The sequence below is a fragment of the Medicago sativa genome, chromosome 4, assembly GCF_051527215.1.
Source record: "Medicago sativa cultivar Bolivia chromosome 4, Bolivia_mono, whole genome shotgun sequence".
Classification (NCBI taxonomy): Eukaryota; Viridiplantae; Streptophyta; class Magnoliopsida; order Fabales; family Fabaceae; genus Medicago; species Medicago sativa.
In genome coordinates, this window is record NC_140752.1 from 88,036,755 (window position 1) to 88,059,670 (window position 22,916).

Genomic DNA, 22,916 nt, shown 5'->3' on the forward strand with positions numbered 1-22,916 from the left:
TGAGGGTATGCATGAAATGTAAGCACAAATCCAAGAAAATTATGAGTTTCTTATATTTTTCATTTGCGTTTAATATTTTAATTTTTTTGTTCTCTCTACTATATTATACATCGATTTTAATATTTTAATCTACTATACTATACATCGATTTTGAAATGTATACTGACAGCCTACGTTGCCTTGCCTAATAATGCACTCATGTTTCTTATGTTTTCATTTACCTGATTTGAAAATATGATGTTGGCATACGCATCAAACTATGATGTATCTCTTAACTCTTCACTATAATATGAAAGAGCTAAACAATGATGGTGAAATATGAAAACATGTTATGCCTCTTATTTCATATATTCATTAATAGAGTGGAATCTGTCTTTTACAAAGAAATTATATAATTATCTCAGTAGTTCCAATTTCATGTGTATTTTTCTGTGCTTTTTGTACTACAATTTATTGTAAAGTCAGTATGACATGACTTCAAATATTCCAAAAGAATTCGGTAGTTGGATTTATTGTATCTCATAGACTCATACTATATGGATTACTGTTGATGAACTTACTCATGAAATCTTTAGTTTAATTTCAAATGACGATTTGGTCCTTATTTAAGACCAAGAGATCATAGGGAAAATAAATCATAGATTTGAAACATGAAAACCCATATGCAATCATAGGTGAAGGTCCAAAATACAACAACAAACAAGTCTTATCCCACTATGGGGAGAAGGTTCAAAATGACATGACAAAAAGACAAGGACCAAATCGTTATTTGAAATTAAGTTAAGGGACTGCACAAGTAATTTTGCCTTATTACTCTATAATATGGACTCATGTATCCATGCCACACCCAATTTTGAGGCTATATTAATTACCAAACAAAATCATAGTTAATTACCAAACAAAATCATAGTTAATTACCAAACACGTCGCTGCTAGTTCAAAACCTTGGCCATAACATTGTACCAGATAAAAGAAGAAATAAATGACCAAAAGGATGATTGTATCAAGTAACAGATAATCTGAATTCATAACATTGTGTATATATTAAAATCCTCAAAACATATTGTTAAAAAAATATCCCCATAACGAACCTAACTTCATATTGTATTCTCTAAGCCTCCTTACGCAAGTACAACTTGCCAATCACATGAAGGATGGCAACAAATGCTATAAAGCCAATGCTCATCACAAGAACCACATTTGGGGAGATCTTGAGTCCAGGGGCATCATCAGTGTAAAACTGAAGCATAGTCCCTGCAGCTCCTCCAGATGCCCCACCACCGGGTGTCTTCCTTCTTCTCATGCTTGCAGTCGCTGCTGCACTTCCTCTTTGGGGAGCTGCTCCACCTGAAGCCATTTTCTGAAACACATGTATTTGAAATGTTAAACTACAAACCAATGAAAATGTAATGCACAACATAATCATATGAGCAACAGATGATAGGTAGTAGTTTTGGCAGGAAAATATCAATTTTAATAACTTATCCTTCCTCCAACATAACGATCAATCTCAGGTTAGAAAACCGAACAGTTTTTAATATCGGCAAAGCCTTATCCTATCTACTGCAAAGGAGCCCTAACCCTAACAATATCCGAAAATAAACAAACAAACCATAAAATTTTAATTAATCGGTGCACCACTCTGTTTTTTCTCCTGCCCAACTAAACAATTACAAACCCTAAAAATGATCATTCAATAAGAGATATTCAGAAAATCTCATTGCTCATACAATAAGAAAAATTAAATAAAACTCTATCAACACAAAAGCATACATGGTCATTCATGAAAATTGGAAATCACAATTCAAACTTAATCAAAATCAAAACAAATAAATACATGAAACAATTCATATCAGAGAAATCAACACACAATAAAAAAATCCAAAACAAAATTTCTAACAATTAACACTCCTATGACACAAAATCACAACCCTTAAACCAAATAGATGAGCATAAATAATAATCTTATACTATTCTTAAACAGATCCATAATTACACAACTAAAACATCACAATCTCATGAGTTTTCAAACAAATTTGCATAATCTCAATCTAAAATCACCAGATCTAGGAATGTATCAAGAAAAATCGATTACAAAACGAAATAAATCCACAAATCGGATCGCAATCACCGATCGAAAGCAATTCAAAACAAGTCAAAGCACGAAGATTAAGGAAGAAAAGCCGAAGAAACATCATCGGATAACATGCAACAGCGAGAGACATAGATTGAATAAAAGAGACAAAGTGGAAGAGTGTTGTTACCTCTGCTGTGGAAACGGAGTTCACGCGTTCAACTGCAAAGATAAATCGAGGGACAGAGGAAACAAGTCAATCAATAGTGTCAAAAAACTCCCTCAAACATCTTATTTATATTATTTCTCCTTCAAAATAAAAATTAATCTAATTTAATTATTTTATTATAAAATAATTTGTTTAATCAAATTTTATTTTTAAGTTAGAATGATAATTTATCTTTTGATTTTACTTCTGAAATTCAAAAAGATAATTCTGTAAATAAAAAATTAAAAAAGATAATTTTATAATTTTTCTTAAAATAAAATACTTCAAATTTTATCCAATTTTAAAAGTCTTATGAACATTCAACTATGTTTTAAAACAAATCTTTTTATTTACTCTAATTCTAAATATTCACTTTGAAACAAATTTATTCTTTGACTAATAGACGTACACTGAACGCCTATATGTTTTTTCTTTTATTTATTTTTTTATTTATATATATTATCGTAATTACGTAGATTAAATGAAAAATCATCTTTTTAAAAAGGAGAATGAAAGATTGGGAATGAGAAGAATAATGGAGTTTAATTTGGCTTTGTTTGGTAAATGGTGCTCAAGATTGAAGGAGGAATGCGTGAGTTTATGGTATAAGGTTTTAGCTGCTCAATATGGGAGGAGGGGGAAGGACCGGTGATGGTGGGAGGACGAGTTCTATTTGGTGGAATAATATGAAAGTTGTAGGAAAAGACGTGGGTGAGGGGGTATGGAGATGGATTGAAGACAACACAGGTATTGTGAGGTGGGGGATGGATCTTCGACGTAATTTTGGAAGGATGGGCTTTAAAGGTAAGTTCAGTCGCCTGTTTGCTTTAGCTAAGAATAAGTTGGTGACGGGTGGCAGAGATGTATGTTTTAGGTTGGGGTGAGGGGGAGAGACGTAGAAGTGGAGGAAGAGGTTATTGGCTTGAGAGGAAGAACATATAGGGGAGTGTTGTGCCTTGTTAAATTTTATTGTTTTGCAAGCTAACATGGAAGAGGGATGGATTTGGTATTAACATGCATGTAAAAAATATAAAGTAGTGGTGCTTCTTTCTACTTGCTCTCGATGAGTTATGTTAATATTCTAGAGAACAATAGTATTACTTGGCTTAAGGTAACTCCTCTGAAAATGTGCCTTTATGCATAGTGAATGTTTCGTAATCGTATTCCTACAAGATATAATTTAGCAAGGAGAGAGGTTCATTAGAATGAAGAGCAACTGTGCATGGGAGGTTGTGGTTATGAGGAGGATCATAAGCATTTGTTTTAAAAGTATTTTTTTGTGGAAAAGTTTGGACTTCTATTTCTCGTTGGCCAGATTTTCTCACAGTTACTTCGACGCGTATTTTGGATCATTTACAAAAATATGAAACTCCCTTGATTCATGTGTAAAGGACAAGGTATACTAGCATTAGGCATGGCATTTGAACCCACACCCGCTCAGACATGGCCGCCCCGCTCCGTATTTAACGGGGAAAAACCGATTTAATTGGATGTGGGTGTGGATGTGGGGGAAAACCTGTTGATTTAGTACAGGGCGGGGTCAGGGGATGGTCAAACCCGCGCCCACCCCCGCCCCGTTTATTTTAAATTACTTTTTTACCTATATATTTGATAATTATATTACTCTTATACCATTCTCTTGTTTTAATAATCTTGCAACTAGATTTTTTTAACTCTGACATTTTGATCTTTAGAAAATGTTCTGAGCTTTAATGATTTTAGAAGTTTTTGTTATTAGATCTTTTTTGTTGCTGTGAAAGGACAAAAAGTTTTTAATTTCTACTACAGTTACGGGTGGGGGTTAGGGCAGGGCTGGGAAACCCGTCTCCGCTGGGGGCAGGTTTGGATGTGAATTTGCTATTCCCAACGGGTTTGGGGAAGGGGGTGGGGCTTGGTACAGTGAAGCGGGGGAGGGGACATACTTGCTAAAACTTGTCCCAACCGGACCTGTTGCCATGTCTAAGTGGCATTAAGATCATTAAAACCATAACCTTTCTTCCTTGTGTAGACCATCAACTCTCTGTTCCTTGAAGAAAACTTTTCACGTTAGTTTAGGGAGCAAGGCTCTCCCTTTCGTGATCGTAGTCATAAGTTGACGGTATTGTCCTCACCATTCACCCATCCTCTCCTTCCGCTATCGAGGAAGACCTTCAGTAGAAGGAGTGCTTCTAAGAGAGATTCCAACAAAACTGAAGTTGAGACTCCAAAAATGAAAAATAAAATATTCTTAGTGATTAAAAACTTATTTAACCTTCTTTATAAAAAAAGACTTATTTAACCTCGTTTAAAAAAACTTATTTAACCTTAAAATTAAATGGTAAAAATGAAAAAGAAACCCATAAATAACATCATGTAGTACTTAATGAGAGAGACATAGAGGCAACATATATACTTTATTCGCCTCAAAATAATTGAGTCATTTCATTATTTCACACATATTAAAAAAATTGTATAAGTAAAAGAGAAAGAAGCATTCAAGTGTCATTCTCAAGTGTTGGTGCATTCGTCATTATCAGAAATATAAAATGAAGATATTGAATTGAGAGTGATAAAATTAGTGTATAATTGAAAAAACAATGAAATGGATCCCTATTTTAAGATAGTATTTCCTTTTTTTTACGGAAGCCCCTAATATGGACCTTAATTTTAAAGGACCATTGGTGGACCTTATTAATTTACCTGCTATAGCCTGTCAACTGTTTTTGTTCTTGTTCTTCCTATATTGGTTATTTTGGGTTTAAAGGTGCAAATTAATCGCATCTCCTTCTCCATTTCTCCAGCCATTTATGGTTGCATCCACTTTCCCAATATTCTCTCACGTTCTTTTTTTTTTTTACAGATACACATACTCTTTTCTTTCACATCTTCATTATACATGACATGCCCCTATCGTTTTCAAACAATAGTGAAGTAATTGTTTGTCAATTGAAAAAAAATTACAAAACATATTTCCCCTTTTCTCTTGTTTGTGTTATTTGTTTAGTGTCTTCAAACAAATAATGGAAAAAAGAAGAAGAAAATTGATCTGGAGTAGGTGCTGTTTGTGTGGTTGTGATTGAAATTTTGAAGCTTTTGGGTAAATGGAAGGAAACACAAGTGTGATGTGGTGCTGGTTGTAGTTATGAAAAATAACCAACAAATAAATATTTAGTGTTCTCTTAAAAACAAATTAAATCAAAATATAATCAGTGACACAAAAATGGCAGTCTCACACACACATTAATTACACAGAAAGGAGAGACATATGACAAGTCAAACTCATAGAAGGGAGAAGAAGAGGGAGAGACCCACAAGAATGGAAGAAATGGGGTGGTGTTTTTGAAGGTGAGAAACACCCACAAAGTGGATTTTAGACTTTGAGATAGACAAAGAGATACATGAACAGCACAGAGACCAGAATGCATAATGTTAATAACTTAAGCTCAAAATCCAATGGTTCATAATAAAAATTGTGGACAAGCTATAACAGGTAAACTAATGAGGTCCATCAATGATCCCTTAAAATTAAGGTCCATACTAGGGACTTCCTTTTTTACAAATGGATTATTTATGTAGGACACAGGAGGCGGTTTTACTTTTATTTTTTTTATAAAAGATATAATTCATAAAATCGTATCCTACTTTAAATTCTTTTGAGGGCAAGTTTAACCTAAGGCTTCAACGATACAAGCGAATCGCAATATATAGGTTACTTTTTATTAAAAGGTTACTGCTTGAATGTTGGGGTCCAGCATGATGATATGACATTTTTAGAGCTGAAAACTTCTAAACAGGGGTCCAAGGTATCTCTGCTACTTCATGCATTTTATACTCATTCGAGTAAACTTTCAAAAGAGCCATAAAAGACAGAGAACCCATGAACAATCAATCAAGCAGGAAAAGTTCTTAAAATATACTCCCTCCGATCCTTATTATAAGAAACAATTGACTTTTTTGGTTCATTGTATAAGTGATGTATCTAGTCTATATTTACAATAAGATACATTAATTATTCTATGAACCTAAAAAGTAAACTTTTTCTTATAATAAGGACCGGAGGGAGTATGCCTCTATGAGTGAATTATTCCACCACCAATAAATATTCCTACAAGCAATTTCAATCCACGCCAAAAAGAGCATTTAAGAAATATATATAAACAAAAAAGACCTAATAAATATACTATCAATTTCCAAAAAATATAAATAAAAATGGAAAAAGTGGCTCATAAAAACTCCCTTCATTCCATGTCGAACTTGTATGTTTCAAAAGAATAACTTTTACCATGTTTAATAAAAAATATTTTTTAAATACTATAAATTCAGGAGCAAAAACTATATTTGACTAAAATTTACTAAATACGGTAATATCCATTTTTGAGTTGGATCCATAGTAGACCTCACTCTTTAATATATTAAGGTTTTGCCAACAAACTTTGTTAGTGATCGAAGGCTTATGATTATTGCCTGCCAGTGTAATATTTTTTTTTACACTATCGGTGTTTATGAATTAATCGTATTCCTTTCAAAAATAAAAATGAATTAATCGTATTAAAATTACTAAAGATTTAGAATGGAGCGGGTCATCTTTATATAATACAAAAACATACTTCTATGGGCAAAAGTACATGTGGCATCTTCACATTCTTCATCACATTTAATGTTTTCTTATCACCCAATCAAATTAAATTATGACTCATTTGTTTTTTTATTAGCCAATCAAGATGGACAATGACTCATTAAGTTTTCATCAACCAATCAAAATTGATCAAGCCATGATTTTTTTTCCCTATATATAGACAACTTTTTTTCATTATTTTCATGTGTCTCTTCCCCCATCAACAAATCATTATTTTTTTCATTATTTTTTATGTGTTTTGAAATCATAGAAGTTTAATCACTTGGTCGTAGATTATGGGGTTGATTTTCTTTTTTATTTGTATCTAATTGTTAATGGATAATGTTACTTTCTCAGGATCTCATTGGAGAGCATGTGTCTACATTCTACGACTTCAAGATGTTCAACATCAACAATATAATTTTTAGTCAAGACAATGTTTTGTATTTGATATAGAATCAAGATGTTAGAGTTTAGATACCTTAGGTTTATTGAATATTATTTAATGAATTTATATGTCGATAAACTAATCTCAATAAATTGATTTAGCCTTTATCTATATCTATTTTATGAATTTTTGTCTTGCACAAAAACGTATATTACACATGAACTCTTATTTGATGAATCCTAATTGATGATTTTAAATACATCTCCGGACATGTTAAACATCATCATAAAGGTTGCATACAATTGGTTCACATCATCTAATTTGGACAAACCTTTTCTAATAAGAAGACATTTTAAATCATCATGTTTTACTATGACGGCTTTTCACTTATCATAGTTTCTTCAATAGAATGTATCAAAAGCTTCAATCAACCATTGAGCAATATACATGGTTTCTTTTTTATTTCTTTTGACCATATATGAGATAATACACAATCCTTTAAGTGTCATTTCATCTTATTTATTTGACAATCAATATATGACTTTTTCTCCTTTAATTTGTCAATTAGATAGTTACTATTAAATAATTTTTTTGTGGGGACTATTAAATAATATTGTTAATTTTGTTATCTACCCTTTATTATAAATATCATCCATTTGCAAGCAATTCCACCCACCATTTCAATCAAAAATTGTATTATTTTCAATCTTTTGTCTCAATGTCATGCCTTTTTTCTTTTTGTTTTTTTTTCCTTTCTAAGTTTCACGTATTTGGTATTTTTAACAAGCCAAAATGATTTTTTTTTGGGGAATTAGTCACTTTAGTCCTTGAATGGGGAACGATTCGTCAATTTAGTCCCTGAATGCAGATAATATGCAAAACAGTCCCTGCATGGTCAATTTAAGGGACTAAAGTGACTAACGAAGTCTACATTCAGGGACTAAATTGACTAACGGAGTCTGCATTCAGGGACTAAATTGACTAACAAAGTCTACATTCAGGGACTATTTTGTAATTTATCTGCATTCAGGGACTAAATTGACGAATCGTTCCCCATTCAGGGACTAAAGTGACTAATTCCCTTTTTTTTTTTGAGAAAAAAAAATCCATTTAATATAATTCTCAAATATAACACAAAATGAATTATATTAACACAAAATTTTCATGTATTTTTGTATACTTAATAATTTAATATAGTTCTCAAATATAATTATTTTCGCATTTATTAAGGATAATATAATGATAAAGCAATTTAAGAGTAATTAATATGTCATTTAAATTAGAATGATTATATAAAGGTTAAAATGTGTCATTTAATTATTTAGAATGAAAATGCCTCATTTGGTGGATCAGACAGGAAACAGAAAAAAAATTAAAGGATAGCGTTAATTATAACCCTTAATTAAAGGAAACAACTAAACACTACCAAAAAAAAAGGAAACAACTAAATCAAAAAAAAAAAGATGGAAACAAACAAATATTGAAGTATAACAAATAAATGGAAGACATTTAAAATTCAAATAGTTCGATTTTCCTATCTGTATAAAAAAAATGAATTATTTGAATCTTTTAACCTTTTAATTAATGTTTTATATTCATTTGTTTTAAGGGAATATTTAATTTACATAAAAAAGTTTTTGACAAATTCACAAAAAAAAAAAAATTCATTAAATTTTGATTTTTTTTGAATGGATTAAATTTTGAAATTTATATTTTTATAATTTAAAATAATTATATTTTATGTGTCATTTTAATTGGGTTGATCCAATAAATATTAAACTTTGTCATTTAATAGGTCAAACAAATAATAGACTAAAAAATAAACGGTTCTTTAAATAATAGTCATTAATGTGGTAATTTAAATTAAAATGATTCTGTTAAATGTCTCATTTATTTAGTCAGATGAAAAAATGTTATTTAAAAGATACCATTATATGATATCATGTTTTGATTCACTATTTTTGCTACTAATACTTAGGGGTGTTCAAAACCGGATCAATCCAAAAGAAAAACCGCTAATCAAATCAATCCAAACCGAAACCGCAAAAAACCGCATTTGGTTCGGATGTATTCGGATCATTTTTTTTACCTAACCGCATGGTTTGGTTCGGTTTACGGTTTTGATTTTACCAACCGAACCAAACCAAACCAAACCACAATATAAGAAGAAAAAAAACTAATTAAATATATATCATCTAGATCAATACTCATAGAAATTCAATGGAAACTTTAATAAAAGAACATATTTTTTCTCTTATTAAGTTTCTACTTTGCTGCTTTTTCTATCAAAAATGTATTTATGTGCTACTTGAACTCTTAGAGAATGATTAAAATTTTAGTCTTTTGTATTTCTTACAAAATAGTATTACTTTTTGTCCTCGTTTTAATTTGGTCTACGTAGTTGAAAACATTGTTGGAAGAAAATAAAATTATAATGTTGGATGAAATTTAAAACATTCCTGAAAATATGTTGTGTTTTAGCTTTTTAATTTGATTTTAAAGTTGAAAACAAAAAAAATATATTATTGTCTAAAAAAACCGCACCAACCGATCCAATCCAAACCGGATTGGTTTGGTTTGGATTTTATTTTAAAAGTCAACCGAACCAAACCAAACCACGTACTTATTTATCTTGCGGTTCAGATGACTAATAATAGCATTTCTAATCAAGATTGGTTTTGCTAATAATGAGTTGACTCAATTTCAAGGGTGTGGATTCAATCTCCGCCATTAGCGTGAAGATCTCTTTGACAAGGGCTCTCTAAAAATTTTGTAAGTGTTTATTGAGTCATGAGACATGTCCTGACCTTGATGTGTCCTAAATTTTTTTTATGTAAAATTAAAGTCTATTTGCCAGATTCTAAAGGAATTTTTTTTGTCAAATAATAATAACAAAGATAATTTAAAAGGAGAATCGAATGATATCTAAAATTAAATTTTACCAATAACTCGGTAATTTTTCATATTTCAATTTTACGAATTTCCTACAATGTTTATCTTGATTTTTTTTTAAATTATGTCATATGTTTTAATAACAAATGCACGTAATTGTCAAAAAAAAAAATAACAAATGCACGTAAATGTGTTTTAATATATAAAAAAAACTTTCTCTATTATAAAGATTTGGCTTCAGAGAATGCAAAAGTACACGTGTACATATATGGTGTTTAAGCTCACTAAATGTTATCAAACTAATCCGCATCAGCATGTACATTTTCAGTTTTTAGTGAGAAAGAAATGCATTAATATGATATTTAAGATTAGACATTTATCATATCATTAGTCAACTATGCATTTATCCTATAAGATATCCATACATTGATGATATCACAAAATTAAAGGGGTAATTGATGTTTTTCTTTTTTGAGGGGAAGGGGGTAATTGAGGTTATTTAATTGATTTTTATTTTATAAAATATTGTTTCTAACTTTCAACATTTTCACACTGTTTCAAAATTCAACGTTCATTCTAAAATTTGAAATTCTTCTCGAATTCTCAAATCCCTTTTTCGTTGAGTGGAGAGTTTGGTTTTCGATTGTGTCCTCCTTCAATATACGTTGACATCTAAATGTAAATTTTACATATCATATTTGTAATTTTTTTTTTCTAAATTAAAAGCACAACTTAAAGAGAATATATGACGTCTCAACTAGACTTTATTCATTTTTGCTTATATATATTATATTATTAAAAAAAGGGGGAGATACAAATACAAATTAGGGGGACATAAACCTACCCCAGTAAATCCACGCAAAAGTGTAGGTCGACCCTAAACGGATAATACAAAAAATTAAAACAACACAAGTGGGTCAGCTTCTAATTAATCGTAAAACTAATCAAAGGTTTTGAGTATATATGTAACTCATCAAATTATTTCCCTAATTTATCTATCATATATTTTTTTAATAAGCATGTATTTTGTCAACTCAACATATCACATTAGCGTTTTTCCATTTTTAGATTCCTCCAAAGACCAAAAATGAAGGAATTTAAAATAACGCAAAAAAATAAAATGATTTTTTTATATTTAATATAAAAAATTAAGCTAATGATATTAAAAAACTAACAAAATATTTCATCATAATGTTTGAAGTTATGAGGGAGTCTTCAATGGGTTGGATCTTCATATTTGTCTAAGAGAAACCTCACAAATGAGATTGACACACCCCTAAAAAAAAATGAGATTGACACCACATCTCACTTATATGTTACTCAATATGTACTTTTGCATCTAATGTGTAGAAGTTTAACTCACACACGACACATTAACATCTCTCCCTTAAGCGTGAGACTCTTTTGTATCTATGATATGGTGAAATAACCAAATAAGGCCATTTCGTAGAGAGATGTTTTCACTCATTTATTTCATGAGAAGAGAAAAAATAAAGTAGAAAAAGAAATCAGATGAAAAAAGAATTTGAACATGAGAGAAAAAGTAAGGGAGAATAGTGAGTTGTTGGTAATTTTATGGGTTTGTTACGTTGAAGAAAATTAAGATAATTTAGTAATTATGCTATCAAAGTATCAAACTCATTAAAAAGTCAACATCAATTTAAAATGTCTAATAAACATCTACAATTTTCCTTTTTCAGATTCCACCAAAGACCAATAGTGAAGGAATTTGAAATAATAGATGTTGAATAAAAATATATATTGCCTTGACAAAAAAAATTGCATGAAAATGAATGATGTCCAGCATCTAAATGTTAAGATTAAAAATATTAAAAAAAATAACTCGCAAAACTAACGAAACAAATTATCATAATGTTGGAATTCCCAGTGTAGCCTACATTAGGTTATATCGTAACATTATGCTAAGAGAAACCACAAAAATTAGATTGATACCACATTTTCGTACAATTTGTTTAGTTCATATCACTTATATGTTATTCAACATCTTCTCTTTTCTCCATTATAATTTTAACTCACATTTGACATATTAACATCTCTCTCTCAAGTGTGCGAGTCTCCACGTCTGTAATTATGTGACATAGGCAAATAAGGTCAAATGAAGGCACAACATGGTCATAAAGATGGGATGGTAGTAATTAAATAGAAGGAGGTTTATATTTCTTACTTTTATGAGAAGAGAGAAAGGAAATTGAAAAAGAAAGAAGATGAAAAATAAATTTGAGATTGAGATAAATGATACAGATAGAAAAAAAAAAGAATTGTGTATTTGTCGATGAGGTTATAAGAAATAAAGTGAGTTGTTGGTAATTTTATAGGTCTATCGAAGAAGTTTGATATTTTTGGGTAATTAATTTGCCAAAAAATTATACCTAATTAAAAAACACTACAACATTTAAATCTTTTTAATAAGAACGAATTATGTCAACTCAACATTCTACGTGAGAATTTTTCTATAGTTAAATCCAACCAATGATCAAAAGTGAAGAAATTTGAAATAATATAGATTGATTAAAAAATAGTGCATGAAAATGAATAACATCCAAAAAAAATATATTTAATATAAAAATGAAATAAATGACATCAAAAAACTAACAAAATAATTAATCATAATGTTCGGAGTTTTGAAGAAGACTAAAATAGGTTAGAACAACACATTAAGCTAAGTGCGACTATAAAAGTGAGATTGACACCACATCATCACCAAAATCTTAACACATTAGTTATATTGATCATCTCACATATCTATTTCTTAACAATTGACACATTAACATATCTTCGTTAAATGTGAGACTCTCTTCGTTTGAGATCTGGTGACATAGCCAAATAAAGCTAGACGAAGGCAAAACATAGTAAAAAAGGTAGGTTGATGGTGGTTTCATGGAAGGAGATTTATGTTTGCACATTTAATGAAAAAGAGAGAAAGAAAAATAGAAAAAGAAATAATATGAAAAAGAAATTTGAACATGAGAGAAATGATAACGGAAAAAAAATTGTGTGTGTTTTGTCCGTGGAAATATTAAGAAAAGAGTGTGTTAGTGATAATTTGATGGGTTATTTGAAGGAGTACGAGATTTATGAGTAATTATTTCACCAAAAAATAGACTCAATAAAAAAACTCCACATCAATTTAAAATGTCTAATAAACATGTACACATGTACTTTATCAACTCATCATAACATATATGTAGTTTTCTATTGTTCAATCTCATCAAAGATCAAAAGTGAAGATATTTGAAATATAGAGGTTGGATAAAAAATTGAATGAAATCAAACAACATCCAAAAATATATATTGAATATTAAAAAATTAAGATATTATATTAAAAAAATAAAAAAATTAACTAATTCATCATAATATTTGTAGTTATAAGGGAGCCTACAATGAATTGAATCATCACATTTGACTAATAAAACTCCAGAAGTGAGATTGACGCCACATCTTCACCTAAAACCTCAAGACATTAGGCATATTATCAATTCATTCATATGTTGCTCAATATATATTATTGCATCCAAAAGAGAAATTTAACTCACATGACACATTAACATATCTCCCTTAAGGTTAGGAATCTCTGTGTATATGATATAGTGAGATAGCGAAATCAGATCAAAGATACAACATCGTAAAAAAATTTGGTTGGTGGTGGTTTCATAAAGGAGTGTTTTTGTTTGTTTCTTTCATGCGAAGAAAGAAAGTAAATTAAAAAAAAGAAAGAAGATGAACAAGGAATTTGAACATGAGAGAAATTACGAGGGAACAAACTAAGGAAAGTATGTTTTACCCATGAGAGTATAGGTAATATAGTGAGTTACTGATAGTTTATGGATTTGTTGAAGGCGTTGGCGATTGCTGGTAATTATGCTACCAAAATATTAGACTCATTAAAAAAATACCACATCAATTTAAACTGTCTAATAAACATGTATTTTGTGACCTAACACATTTATATTTTCCACTATGATTCCACCAAACACCAAAAGTAAAGAAATTTATAGTAACAAAGGTTGAATAAAAAAATTTGCATGAAAGCGAATGACATCTAAAAATTAAAATTTAAGGCTAAAAATTCAACAAATGACAGCCAAAAACTAAAACAAAAAAATCATCATAATATTATGTCTTCTGTGGAAGCCTACAATGGGTTGTATCATCACATTAGACTAAGACCAATCATATAAGTGAAATTGATATTGCACCAATCGTAAGATATTAGATATATGAGTCACCATACTTATATGTTGCTCAACATCTATTCTTGCATATAATGTGAAATTGTTACTCACAGTTGACAAATTAACATCTCTCCACTAAGTATCATAGTCTCTATATACGTGATCCACTACCAAGAACCGCTCCCCAACAATGTTGAACTGGGATATGATACCGTCGTTGGACCTTCAAGGGGAGACATCACTGGTGTGGATCGGCACATTGGAGAAAGAACAACCACACAGGTAAGAATGATACCACATCTTCATTCAAAACTTTAAGGTTTAAGTATGTGTTTTTTTTTCTATTTGTTTGTTGTTCAACCTCCACTATTTTATCAAATATTTAGCTTTAATCGATACATGATACATAATAATATTCTCTATGTCAAGTATAAGCAAATTCTAGCCCGTGCTTGGCACGGGTGTCCAAACTAGTTGATAAATAATAGATATGGTGATGATATAATATATTCGTGGACTATATACGTACGTATCAAGTTGCCAAGTAATGAATGAATTATTTTCAAAAAAAAAAGTAATGAATGAATTGGTTCCCACATGATTAGACAAAATCAAGGAAAGGGTCCTATGTAAACCATTACCAAGTGATCACAATAATGCCTATGGAGAAAAATGATGATTGGTGTGATTGCATTTTTATTATTCTTCGTCCTATAATATTGCTCTCTTTATTCCTATTTATAAGAAACAAAAAGTTATAAAGACCAAAGAAATTCAATTGAAATTCTGCCAAAAATAATCAAAATACAGTAATTATTCAAAGGTGGGGTTTTACCACTTTTAGTAAAAAAAGAATTTTATAATAAGAAGAAGTAAAGATTAAAAACAATATTTTTTATTCTTAAAAAAATATGCTATTAAAATTTACCAAAAGAGAAATAATATTTGGACAACCATTTTGTAAAAAAAATTCTAACTTCAAAAATTTACATTGTGTTTTTACTCTCTCCCTCACTCCGTTGCTTTTGTCTCAAAAGAAGAGGAAAATAATGGTTGTACATTTATATATGCTACATACATCATTTATTGAATGAACCTAGAAAATGGATTTTTGCTGATGTATTTTTAAGAAAATTTACCGTAGTGTTAAATTTGTTAATTATCGTATTGTTTCTTCAAGTTACCTATTAAAAAGAGAGGGTTAAATTATCTTTTCATTATAGTATTGTATTTGAGTTGTTGGTTACAAAATATACAAAAGAATTGGATCAATAATTGCAAATTTATTTTCACTATTAAATCAACAAGCCGGTCTTATTTTTCTGTTGTTCTCTGCCATTTTTTTATTGGGGTGGTTTTGAGTCAATTTTTTTTTACTTGAAATCACCCCTCCTCATTTTTTTAATCTCTATTTCAATCTAAATAAGTAATTTTTACATATATTTTAGTTTTTTCTTCTTGGTTTTGTTGTCTGAGTGTAGTGTTGTGTTATTTGTTGTCTTGTGCGGTGTTGTTTGATTGCTTGTCTTGCTGCTGTGTTTATTTGATTCATATTCAAAGATCGGTTATTCAATCAATGATTTGGACGTTAACGTTGAAGATACGAAGACATGAGTATCCCAATCACTTTAATTTTATCATATTATTTGTAGATATTTTGTCTTTGTATACTGTAAACTTGGGTGTTGTTAGTTTGCTAGTCGATTTATATTCCTATATGTTTTAACGATGTAGAATGATTTACTCTATCAATTTGAGTGAATGAACATCGTTTTTTTTATAAGAAAAAAAAGTTACAAATAATCATAAATATTTTCTTAGAAAAACAATTAATGCATTTAAATTTTTTGAAAGGAACTTATAAAAAGATTATTTATTTAAGATAGTCATATATTTTGAAACCTAAATCAATTTTCATATGAATTTTCAAGATTCAAATCTATGATTTGATTTCAATACGAGCTCTTTAGTGGTCAAATCTATGATCATCCGCTCATATTTTGATATGAATTTTAGATTTGATGTTTGAAGATATATATACACACACACGGAGCAAAACGACAAAAATGACGTGAAAAAAATGGTGAAATCATCATATGAAATCAAGTTAAGAGACAATGAGTGTAATTTTGCCAAAAATTTAATAATATATGCTAGTACATGCATAATAATATTCAAGTAAAAGGTAGAAATACAAATTTGCAAATGTAGGCCGATTTAGTTGATAAAAATTCCTCCCAAGTCCCAAACCTTACGTGATATATATATTTTTGAATAAAGACCTCACAAACACTTGAGTTTAATTTTTTCTTATCCCCGATGAGTTGAGTCATCTAGAGTCCTAGACATTTTCGTTTATAAAATAAATACTGTATCAATTTAGTTCATAAACTATATGTAAATTTAAGATATCATATTTAATGTATATAAATTCATCAATTTAATAGTTGAAATATATAAAAATTCATCAACTTAATTTCTAAAAAAAAATAGAAATAAAGATACGATGGGAAGAAAAGCACTTAGACATAGGACCCACGTTAGGTCCTTTCAAAAGACCACAAGTCGTGATTTTCATCTTTGTTTCTCCACTGCACCAACACCAATACATTCATTCTTTCACTTCACCTTACCCTGTCAAGCACAAAACATGTCTTCTTCTTCTTCCCAAATCGAAAACTCTTCTCTCCTCGCATCTTCTTCCAAATCCAATCATCATGATCATCATCAGCAACAACAGCCACTAAGCAGGTATGAATCTCAAAAACGGAGAGATTGGAACACCTTTAATCAATATCTCAAGAGTCAAAATCCAATAGTTCCACTATCACACTGTAACTTCAACCATGTTCTTGATTTTCTTCGTTACCTTGATCAATTTGGAAAGACTAAGGTTCACTTTCAAGGTTGCATCTTCTTTGGACAACCTACCCCACCTGCACCTTGTGCTTGTCCTCTCAAGCAAGCTTGGGGAAGTCTTGATGCACTCATCGGACGCCTTCGAGCTGCCTACGAAGAGAACGGTGGATCATCGGAGACTAACCCCTTTGCCGGAGGAGCTATTCGGGTTTACCTTCGTGAGGTGAAGGATAGTCAACAAAAGGCAAGAGGGATCCCATATAAGAAGAAGAAAAAGAAGAAGAAAAGTTACCAAATTAAGGGGACTACTCAAGCAGATCAAGGTGCTTGTGTCAAGCAACAAGATTCTTATAATTGAGATATATATCACCCTATATATTGATGGTAAGCTTTTTTGTTTTTTTTATAAGAAAAAAATTATTAAGATATATGGATGGTTATAAGTTTGTCATATATAATATTGATGCCTATATAATTAATTGTTGCTTTATGTATTTTGATTTATCAATTATATAGCTTCAAATCTTTCAGTAGAATCTAAACTAACTAATTAATTAGCAACTTGTATATATATATATATAACTATAAGATAAAATTACATTTGAATTATTGGATAGCATCCGGTGGGAGAAGCAGAAAAGGATTAGATAACTAATTAAAGATTAGTATATTGGGAAATTGAAAGTCTCGATGATTGAAAATAGGAAAAAAGAGGTCAAGTATATGGATCGATGGGGATAGAGCAACAACAAAGTTTGTAGTATTTGAAACCCTAGAAGCAGGACAGAAACCCTAAGTTTGCAATATTGTTGCAGTTTAGACATGCTTTGCTTGGAGGATTATTTTACTAGCTGCTATTATATAAAAGACTGTTAGAGTAATGATTAGACTAAAACTGTTTGTTTCTTTCTCTCTCCTATAATTCAAAATACTATTACTGCACTGCAGTTTTCATAATTAAATATGCTAATCACTTGCTTTAAGCTAATTGTGTTGGAACTTTTTCTGATTCTCCGAGATTTCTTTTGCTCCCCATGGATGTGTTGTGTGTGATCAGCTTGTTCTATCATACGTTGCATGACACACACAACATGACGTAGAAAACTAATTTTTTTTTTAATGTGGTGGTCACATATAATTTTTTTATTTTATTTTAAAACTAATGATAAATTTAACCAATAAGAAGAAAAAAAAATTACTATAACTATTACTTATATAAAATGTACTACATAAAATATACTTAAAACAAATAAGAACGAATTATACAAAAAAAAAAAAACAATAACAGATTGTACCCAAAAAAAAAACAAAATAGGATTGTACTTTTTTTTTTTTTGAGGGAAAATAGGATTGTACTTAAAAAGCAACAACAAAGGAAATAAAAATTGATAGTAGCCATTTATTTTTGAAGGATTAAGGATGCTAGCTATTTATTTTTTTCGAAGGAAAGTAGCTATTTATGAAAGTCAAACTAGACGACCCTTCAAAGACTCGAATTCATCCATAATTTTCTCTAAGCTAAAGTGACTTGCAATGTCTTTTTCAATGTAAATAAAATATATTGTTTCATTGTCGTGTACACACAACTCAGTTGATAGCTGCAAAAACAATTACATGTATGGTTGGGGTTCGAACCCCATACTCTTTATGTTGCTATGTGATTCAAGACTCTAAAGACGACATAAACTAATATAAACCTACGACCCCTGGTGTTGGATACACATATTCTGAAACAATGGATCCTCCTATTATCATGGCTTTACCCGTTAACAAAATTCATTACTCAATAAACTTTATTATTATTACTGCTGCTGCTACTACTACTACTACTACTACTACTACATTTTTAAGGAGAAATATTACATTACGTACACTTGAGGTGTTAGTTTAGTGGTAATAGCTTATGGAAAATGCTATTTATCTAGAAAAATAGCATCAAGAATTTTTCAAGACACATGTGGCAAGTTTTAATTGCATGATTTATTTGTCCACTTCCTATTTTTCAGCCACACCTCCTTGAATTGTGGCAAATAGTGCATTGTGATTGGTTGCTTTTTATTCTTGAAGAATTCTTGATGTTTTTTTTCTAGAGATATAGCATTGCTCATAGCTTATTTCAAGGTACAAAGTTTAAATTTCCTCGAGACCATTGTAAAATTGTCATTAGTGTGTCAGTTTAATTAAAAAGAAATATTATCCTTTCCTCATACTTCTTTTATAAAAAAAAGTAAGGAAAATTTCAATTACTTTATTTTTGTGCGTGTTAATTCCCTCTGGTTCACAGGGAAAGGGGGTCCTGATAATCAGGAGTTCGGCCGAAACGTAAATAAAGAAAGTTTAGCTAAGAAATGTTCCACTCGAGAGTTAAACTCAGGTTCTTTTGAAAAATTCGTCTTTGATGGAGCTCATAAAACAATAGAACTAAATTGCTTGATTGACAATTTAATTAAATTTAAATAAACAATCTGACAAGAAATAAATATAGTTGCAGTGAATTAGAAATTGGAATATATTCGATATAAAAAAGAAAACAGAAAAATGTTAATATAGCAAACATGATTTCATGAAAATTTATATTATTTCACGTCTCAGAAAAATAGTGTATAATACAACCAAAATGTGTTTACAACATTAATATTGAATCCTGTAAAAAAAGTTAATATTGTAAGACACTTATCATGTTAATCAATAATCAAGAAGTTGCTTTCTCTAAAAAGAATTATTGAGATATCAATAATCAACAGTCATAATTATTTATTTGATTGGATATAATGTTGATGATATTTTTTCTCAGGTTATGATTCCTTTCCATACATATTTCGAGCACTAATAGCCAAACCTAAAATTAATGAATTTGTTTTAATAGAGTAATAAATTTAAAATGGTTATTTTAAGAACTAACTTATTTCAAATTGAATATTTTCACTTTTTCGAAACAATTAATTTAAAATTATTAGAAATAGTCTATTTATAGTATTAACTACTAGAAAAACATTTGGCAATATGTCATTATTTCCCTTACAATAAAATTATAATACACTCTTTCTTAATAGACAAAATTACCATAACCACTTAAGAACTCATACATGTATGTTGAGGAGACTGAGTTCTAACTTTATCACAATGTAAAACCTAATAATTTCACCATATTTATCAATTCAGTTATAACTTATAGATAAAATTATCAATCTTTAATATTTAAGGGTCCTGCTAACCGGTGCCCCGGGCACTGGTTAAGCATACCATAAAAGGGAATTATTACCAAAGAAAACTGTTTTTGACTTTATTATAAATTAATTACACAATTTCAATGCATTAACTACTATATAATTTCCTTTTTCATATCCTTAACCAGTGCCCGGGGCACCGGATAACATTTCCCAATATTTAAAAGGGTGTCCTGTGACACTAGTTAAAAAAACTAATATAGAACCATTTGATTGATAAGATCTCATTTGATTTTCTCTCAAAAAAAGATCTCATTTGATTTCATTCATTTATTTCATATAGAATTGGTAATTAATAATATTTAAAATTAAAATAACTAATAGCATACACTTATCAAAGTAAAAGTTAATTATATTCCATAAAAGTGAACATATGATCAAAACAAAAAAAAAAACATAAGCATAAACAACACCTCTCGGAGTTGCCAAAATATTAACATTCTAGAAAACAAAGCTGTCTAAAACCAAAGCCACCACAACACTGGCCACAAAAGAACCACTCAACCTCGTAAAACCCGAACGATCAGGATGTGGCGCTGGAGCAATCTTGTGGTGAGCACTTGGTACCAGAGCAATCCCGCCGTGCGCACTTGATGTCGGAGCATTTGCTGGTACCGGAGATAATGATGGTCCATGATGTTCTTGGTGGTCTGAAGACAAAACAACAAGGCTCAACTTTTCACCCTTTACGCAATGTTTAACATTTCCACTGATGAAGTAAAAGTGTCCCGGTTTGTCCAACAGAAAAGTTGAATCTCCACCATGCATCTTACGAATTGGGTTCGTAACGTTGCATGAATCATAGTCTTGTTTGTTTACCACCAATACTGAATCGACTAGTTTGTTATACTTGAAATCTGCATGCCAAAACACATCATCATTATGAATAAAACAAAAATTTGCAATTTTTCTTAGAGTATTTTTTAAGTTGAATATAAAATTTTAATAATCTAAACAAATTTTTTTTTGTTTTTTGTTTGTTTTTAGTTGTTAGATCTACATTTTAGTATATTCAAATTATAAACTAAATCGCTAAAGAAAGCCTCAATAGATGCTGTCTAGTAAATAATGATAGTCTATAATATATTGCACGGAAAAGTGGATACATAACGAAAAAACCAAAAAATAAAATCCGATGTTTTTTTTTTTATGAAAAGATCCAATGTCAGATTAAAAATACATTTAACCCATATGTAAATAAAGTTTTGATATTTAGAGATGAAAAAATAAGATAAAAAAAAATAAGATTGTTCTTACTAAGTGTGTCGTTGACTAGAAACTTGTTTCTACTAACCCAGACATCATAGCGTCCCGAGGCTTTCACTGTCCAACCATCTTTCCCACCGACGTTAAACTTATATGCAGATGACAATGGAGTACTGAGAATTAGCATTGATAGAATCAAAAGAAAACTTGATCTCATCATTATCAAATTATTGAGAAGGAGATTTTAATTCTAGTTTTAATAATGATTGAATTGAAATTGAAAATGAGATATTGAGTGATGTACAAAAAGTGAGGCTAGTAATTCTTATTTATAGCGCCGTGGCCGCGTTTAACGAGATGATATTTGTTTATCCTCCATAATAATAGTATTTTTTTTTGAAGAGGCCCTCCATAATGATAACTTAATGAGACTCATTGTAATAAATGGACCATGCTAATTGCTAATGTGTCTCACTAATTTTTCTGTTTAGTCCTCTCAAATAAATATTGTTCTAGTACCTCATCTTTATATAATACAAAAGGATACATCTATAAGCGATAGTACATGTGGCATCTTCTTGCTCTTCGTCTCATTTAATGCTTTTCTATCAACCAATGAAAATGGATATTGAATCATTTGTTTTTTATTAGCCAATCAAAATGGATTATGACTCATTTATTTTTAATGAGCCAATCAAAATTGATTATGACATGATTTTTTTCCCAATATATAGAGACAATGTGTTTTTCATTGTTTTCATCTACATCTTCCTCCCATAAAAAACCATCGTTTTCAATCGCATTCCCTTTTCTTTTATTTGTTTATTTCTGAATTTTTATTGTTTGTTTAAGATTTATTATTCTTATGTTACTTTTTATTGTGATTTCTTATGTTGTTATTTTCTATGCATATTCTCTTTAAAAATTTTCTTTTGGTGTTTGTTTCTATATTCTTTGTTTTTGATCGAATCTCTATTCATGTTTCTATTTTCTTTTGTATATACCAAAAAAAAATTGTTTTTATGGCTCCTTTGATTTATTTAAAACAGACAACAACAAAACTAATATTTTATAATTAAAAAAATAGATATTTGAGTGGACAAAGTTAATTAATTGATGTGCGTATAAATAAAAAATAAAAACAAGACCTTGTGTTAGTATATAGTGTTTTTGATTTTTTTTAGTTTTATTTCCTTCATCCTTATGAAATATTTAAATGAATTCATACTATTATTAAAAACAATATTCTAATTAAAGATTATTAAATTATTATAT

The 22,916-nt window shown here is 29.7% G+C and overlaps 1 protein-coding gene and 2 pseudogenes across 3 annotated transcripts; 1 reads left to right on the forward strand and 2 right to left on the reverse strand.

Annotated features, from left to right (window-relative positions):
* Positions 1–983: 983 nt before the first annotated feature.
* On the reverse strand, positions 984–1,360 carry LOC146933334 (protein transport protein Sec61 subunit beta pseudogene; annotated as a pseudogene). Its single transcript, XR_015007430.1, has one exon. The product of XR_015007430.1 is annotated as a protein transport protein Sec61 subunit beta pseudogene (transcript).
* A 15,537-nt stretch (positions 1,361–16,897) lies between these two features.
* Positions 16,898–18,196, forward strand: LOC146933335 (protein LIGHT-DEPENDENT SHORT HYPOCOTYLS 10 pseudogene; annotated as a pseudogene). The gene is made up of 2 exons (XR_015007431.1): positions 16,898–17,592; positions 17,913–18,196. The product of XR_015007431.1 is annotated as a protein LIGHT-DEPENDENT SHORT HYPOCOTYLS 10 pseudogene (transcript).
* Positions 18,197–20,776: 2,580 nt separating this feature from the next.
* Positions 20,777–21,861, reverse strand: LOC146933336 (early nodulin-like protein 3). Its single transcript, XM_085705127.1, has 2 exons — positions 21,693–21,861; positions 20,777–21,292 (listed from the first exon to the last, which is right to left on the reverse strand). Exons 1-2 carry the CDS (start codon positions 21,859–21,861, stop codon positions 20,877–20,879), a joined length of 585 nt encoding a protein of 194 aa, XP_085561253.1. The 3' UTR covers positions 20,777–20,876.
* Between the last annotated feature and the right edge of the window lie 1,055 nt (positions 21,862–22,916).